The sequence below is a fragment of the Onychomys torridus genome, chromosome 4, assembly GCF_903995425.1.
Source record: "Onychomys torridus chromosome 4, mOncTor1.1, whole genome shotgun sequence".
Classification (NCBI taxonomy): Eukaryota; Metazoa; Chordata; class Mammalia; order Rodentia; family Cricetidae; genus Onychomys; species Onychomys torridus.
The window spans coordinates 30,557,943-30,563,942 of NC_050446.1; the positions used below are offsets into that span (position 1 = coordinate 30,557,943).

The window sequence follows — 6,000 nt, forward strand, 5'->3', positions numbered from 1 at the left end:
CAGGCCCAGCCCCAACCTTTGGCTCAGGCCCAGCCCCAACCTTTGGCCCATGCCCAGGCCCAGCCTCAGTTCCAGCTTCAGCCTCAGGTCTAGCCCCAGCTCTGGCCCCAGCCCCAGGTCCAGCCCTGGCCCCAGCCCAGCTCCTAACCACAAGAAGGTTAAGAGGGAATAGCTGATTTCATTCTTAACCATCTCTCCTTTTACAAACAAGCCCTGCTTTGTGTGGCTGCACAATTGGCCTAAGCTGATGCCTTGTGGTTAAGCATGTCGCCTGGCACAGCCCTGCAGGCTGGGTCAGCCCTGGGATGGCTCAGGGCAGAGCTGTCCTTGATGACTGTGGGTAAAGACACTTTGTATCAGATAGTGCTTGTTTCCCCTTGGCCTTATACAACTCTCGTGTTCAAGGCTTCCCAGGCTGAATTCCTGTGCTGTCAGTGGTGATTCGTGGAGAAGAACAGCACACTTCTGTTGGTTAGCTGTTCCACGGTCTTGGATCACTCTCCTCTTTCCTTTTTTGTTTTCGTTCTCTCTCTCTCCACTCTGCTCTCCTCCTAACTTTTCTCTCTTTTCTGCATTTTTCCATTCTAGCTCTTCATTACCCAAATTGCCCCCCGCCCCCACCAAAATGTCCTGCAAGCGTTGTTCCCATTTCCCTGGAAGTTCCCTGAGTCTTTCCCTCTGGTTTACTTACGGACGAGAGGGATTTCAACAATAGAAACGATGATTGAACTTTGAGATCCTGGCACTGGAGAGATGGTTCAGTGATTTAGACACTTGTTGCTCTTTTAGAGGCCCTGGGTTCAGTTCTCAGCATACATGTAGTGACTCATACACATCTGTAACTCTAGTTCTAGGACATCCAATACCCTCTTCTTACCTCCAGAGGACATCAGGAATACACATGGTGTATATACCTTCAAGCAAGCAAAACATACTCATAAATAAGTTTTAAAAAAGAAAATGGAGAACCACACTTTGGTTCCATGACATACAGTTCTTGAATGTCCCATGTTTTCCCTCATCTTCTATGAATGTGTCTGGTAATATTTCTCCCTTCAGAAGTTTGCTGACCGTATGTAAAAGGTCTTCATTCTCCTCCCTTCCCCTCTCCCCCCTCCATGCACTTCAAAAATTAATAGCTGCTTAATTCTTGTTAGTTTCTCTGATTTATTTCTTAACCTGAGCATAGAGCAGCCTTAATTTTATAGGTTAGGGGATGCTGTGACAGCAAACACCTCACACAAATATGTATTCCCCCCCCCCTTTTTTTAAAAGCAGTTTTGTCTATACTCTTGTCTTTGCAAGGGTGCTCAGTCTATACCAAAGAGATCTGCTGCTCCTTTAGGAACCCCCAGACTTGAGAGGATGGTCGAGTTTGCTCCAAGGCCACTAGGCATACTTGTCCTGAGTGAGTGGGGCTGAAATGGCAGCAGTTATATACAGAGTGAGTGAACTCCCCCTTCATGCAACATACAGATCATTCTAGAAACTACTTCCAGAAATGATTGCATGGGCTCCCAGCCCCACCTCTCAGGAGGATACAAAGAAAACCAAGTGGAAGAAACTAGGGATCCTCTGTGTTAAATGCTTCACTCCTTGCAGGATTACTTACTATAGAGGAATGGGCCTGGTGGTGGTCGTATGAACCACTGATTGCTCTCTCCTGACCCATGTGTCCATTTGAATGTGCTTGTTTGGAGAAATGAACTGGATGTAAGATTAGCACCCCAACCCCCTGCTGTAGTAAGATTTCTGTCAGGACCTGTGGGTAGGAAAAGATCTGTTCCACACAATATAATTGTGATGCTTAAGCTGCAGAGAAAAAGGAGATTTCTTTGGAATAAGGCATGGTTTTCAGTTAAAATGAGCTTAAAATTCTCATCTGTGGTCCGGTGTTGGGGAGTGTTTCCAACCAGGCCTTTAAATTGTAGCCAGACTGTCTTTGCTGAGCAGGCTTCCTTTAAATGTGGTCAGGGTCCTCGAATAGTTCATTCATTAATCTTTTGGTCAAATTAAATAGAAGATACTTAATTTGCTCTTAAAAACAACAACAACAACAACAACAACAAACCCAAGCACATTCTGTTTAGAATAGCTCTAAATGAAACCTCCTAAGGTAGAGAAGGAAGAGCCTAAATTAGATATCTCTGAGCCCAGAACACTATAAACTAGCCTCCTTATTTTATACCAGCTGTTATTAGCCTGTGTCTTGGAGGAGGCTGTCTTCATGTTTGCCATGGAAAGAGGTTACAGACCATGAAGAAAAGTAACTCTACATTTGTGAGGAAAAACTTACAGTGCGGCTCACCCAGGCTCAGCTGCCTCTCTGGGCTGTACTGGCTGTCTTATTCCTGAGAGGATAGAGAGAAGATGGGACTGCTAGGTAGTGGATCCTTCCTGGCTCTTGCTTTCCTGCAGGGCCCTATAGATTCAAAGTTTCTCTTTGAAGAGCTTTAGAGTTTTGCGGATGTATTTCAGAAGTGCAAAGTGTTAGCATTCACTGTTTATGTATTAGCAAAGAGGATGCTAAGGTTTGTCTGCATTCCAAAATCCAACCAAAAGTTGAGCTCCTCCATGGAGAATGCAACACAGGAATGAAATCAGTTTAGTTTGTCTCAGTTTAAGACGGTTGTAGAATTACAGTGCCCAGCATAGCTGATGCTCTAGCTCAGTGTTTGACTTAGTTGTCTTGGTAAGTTGTGTCTCTGTTTGTCTGTATGTGTGTATATAACATCCATATCAGTCTGCTTGCCTTTCTTTTCCTCTCTCCCTCTCTCCTCATGCCCTTTGGTCAGACCTCTTTACAGCTAAATTATGTTTTCAGTACAATGCCTGTACTCTTTGTAGAAGATCATCAGGGATGACTTCTTTGAAGCTTGAGGAAGACTTAGGAAGCATCAGAGACTGCTGAGAACCTATCTGACATCTCTTAACAAGCAGCTTGGAGCATTGGTACCTTTAGCCAGTCCCCCTGTCCTGCTCCCTCTTTCCTGCCTAATCCCATGCTTAGTATACTCATTGCAGGGAGGTGGTAGAGGAGATCTCTCCAAATCATCAATGGCCTTGCCATTTGTTAGGTCTTTCTTGACAGCAGAAGCAGAACACATTTTTTTCCTTATACTTGGGATATTTTTATTTCCTATATCCCACTGTATATTGGTTACAAAACCCCAAGAAGATATTTTTTATAGTGTTTGTGATAACAGTTATAGCAACTTCAAGAAAGCAAGGGACTTTGAGAAGAGAAGAAGGGGCAACAGGAGCCTGCCTGTGCCAAGCGGTGTTGCTGGTCTCCATGGGCAACTAACTGGTTCTCATGCTTATGACGTAGCTCTCATAACCCCACAGTCTGGAATCATGCTACCAACTTTTTTCCTTCTTGACTCTGAAGAGTGGGAGCCATGCTTAGTGGCCTGGAAATGGAGGCCTCTATTCTTACTGCACTTGGTGGCAGCAGAGGACAAGTCCTTCATAGCCTGAGCTGGAATTCACAGAGCTTTTTCCAGTGAGAAAGGAGCTTGAGGGGATCAGGCCACAGCACAGATAGCCTGGATCTTTTAAAATCAGGCAATGCATGTCGAATTTCCTTCTTCCAGAGTAGCCTGAGACATTAGTCACCATTAAGGTTTTTGTAGGAAAGTCATCTCCAGAGAACTGGTGGGCATAGGAGCCCATTTGAATCTTGGAGATTTCATATATATATCACTAGCACAGCAGGACTCATTAAAGAAAGGACAGGGTAAATCTAGAAAGACAGGTAGGATCTTGATAGACAGGAGGGAGGAAGGGCATCCTGAAGGTGTGCATGTGCACATGAACCTTCATTACTGACCTTCCAAGCGAGGACTAATTAGAAGGGCCACTCTGAATGTTTGTTTTTGGAACATTACGTCAGGCCAAGAAGAGTCAAGTCAAGGCTCAGAACTGCTGTCTTTAGAAGGGCCTGCTTACAAAGTTGGCCATCAGAGTTCATTTCTTCTGTAAAAGGTAACTGAGCCGGAATCATTTATGAAGACTACACAGTCTGAAGACCTGATTTATTGCTGGAGTCTACGATTGTTGCCTGAATGAGGCAGACTATGCTAATGAGATCAGCCCCTAATGAAAACCCTGGCCACCAGGTCTCTGTTGTGTTTCACATCTGCTATCAGAAGGGATTCCTTGGGCAAGAGCACTCTCGAAAGCCTGTGTTTAGTTTCTGGTACACTCATGTTGTCCTATGCATATCTCTCTCTCTCTCTCTCTCTCTCTCTCTCTCTCTCTCTCTCTTATTTCAATACATCATTGCCATGAATACGAGTGTGTCTCGAGTCTGTGGTCATCCTGGTGAATCATTGAAGCTGGAGATGGTTTGGGGTTCCTGAACAAGAGGCATAATGGTGATTATTATTGTATATGTGGGGTAGGGAACATAGTCTACTTGGAGAGTGCATAAAATAAGTAATTCTCCTGGTCCTTTCTTGTAAGTTATTTTTTTATGATCAAGATTTATATGCTTTTGAATAAAACAAAAGAAACGTGAGAAATACACTTTAGAAGGTATTTTCATATGACATTAAATTTATCACAAGCTACAGGAGTGTCAGGTACTAAGGGTCATATATCTTGTTGAATTATAGAAATTCAGAAGGCGTGTTCAAGAATCTACACAAGTGCTAAGAGAACTGGAAATCTCATTGAGAACCAACCACATTGGGTAAGTGTGCCTCTATAACATTTTCTGTTAGAAAGTGACTGAATTGTACTGAAGAATTGAAGTCTAGATTTACTGAAAGACCAAGGTTCAGATGAGGGGAGTTGGTCCCTTGATCATTGGTTGTAAGAGTCAATAGAGGCAGAACAGATAGTCCTTGACTTGGCTATGTATCACAATTCTGTACTTGCTTGCTTGGGTGAAGTAGATATGGAGGGCTGGTGGCAAGTGCCTGGCCTTCTGCATGTGTGACAGTGCTGATAGCCGAGGAACGTGGGAGAGTGGTGTGCACTGAGACCCTTGCCCTCTCTCCGCCTTCAGGCTGCTTTCCGTAAACTCCTCCCCTTCAAAGGATGGCACCTGGAGTGTGTGGTCTCTGCAGTTCAGACCTGTTTTGAGTCTTTTTCTTACATGTTAAACACTTGAGATCATGAAGTATTCCACCCAGGGAAAATGAAGTTCATGGAATCACTGCACTAAATATTTCTGAGAGTTCCTTTCCTGCATCAGTATGGTTGCTTTGCCTCAGACAAGTAGAGCTTTTTTACATTTCCCTTATTCTTGGAATGACATAATACACAGTACCTTAGTCAGGTAGTTTATCTTCAAATCTGGATGATACTGGGTACCTTATTTTGCACTCTTGGTTCTTTGGAAAGTAAGAGTCTTGCTTTGTAGACAAGTCTTTCTCTGCTTGGCCTTGAACTCACTATGTAGCAAGACTAGCTTTGGACTCAGAGCAGTCCTTCTGTGTTAGGCTCTCAAGTGCTAGGAATATAGACATGAGCAAAGTATAGTAAAACATTGGGTAAGTATTTACATTTTCTGGATTTTGACTTTGTGGGTTTACATGAGAGAGAGAAGACTAAAGACTGTAGGCTTCAGTATTTTTCAAATGTTCTCCTCTGACAGTTCTTGCAGGTCTGTTGAACTGGAATTATATATCAATATTATACTATAGCTCTACTGAGTATTCTGTAAAATAGATATATGACATATATAGCAATTTGCTTCTGTTTTAGGCTGATTGATATAAGCTATTTTGATACTTACTTCAAATTTTTATTTAAGTATGGAAATGATAGTGCAGGATCCTGTTGGGAGACTTTGAGATAGAATGCCCTTTTCTTTCTTTCTTTCTTTCTTTCTTTCTTTCTTTCTTTCTTTCTTTCTTTCTTTCTTTCCTTCTTTCCTTCCTTCCTTCCTTCCTTCCTTCCTTCCTTCCTTCCTCCCTTCCTTTCTTTTTTCTTTTCTTTTTTTTTTTTTTGGTTTTTTGAGACAGGGTTTCTCTGTGTAGCTTTGGAGCC

General features: G+C 43.0%; 1 protein-coding gene across 11 annotated transcripts in view; it reads left to right on the forward strand.

Moving 5' to 3' along the window:
• The window catches only part of Fmnl2 (formin like 2), a 287,932-nt gene that overhangs the window by 194,166 nt on the left and 87,766 nt on the right, over positions 1–6,000 (forward strand). For all 11 annotated transcript variants that reach the window (XM_036183681.1, XM_036183685.1, XM_036183691.1 and 8 more), the window contains exon 4: positions 4,620–4,696. In XM_036183681.1, coding sequence (XP_036039574.1) covers positions 4,620–4,696 — 77 coding nt within the window. The remainder of the gene's footprint in view (positions 1–4,619; positions 4,697–6,000) is intronic.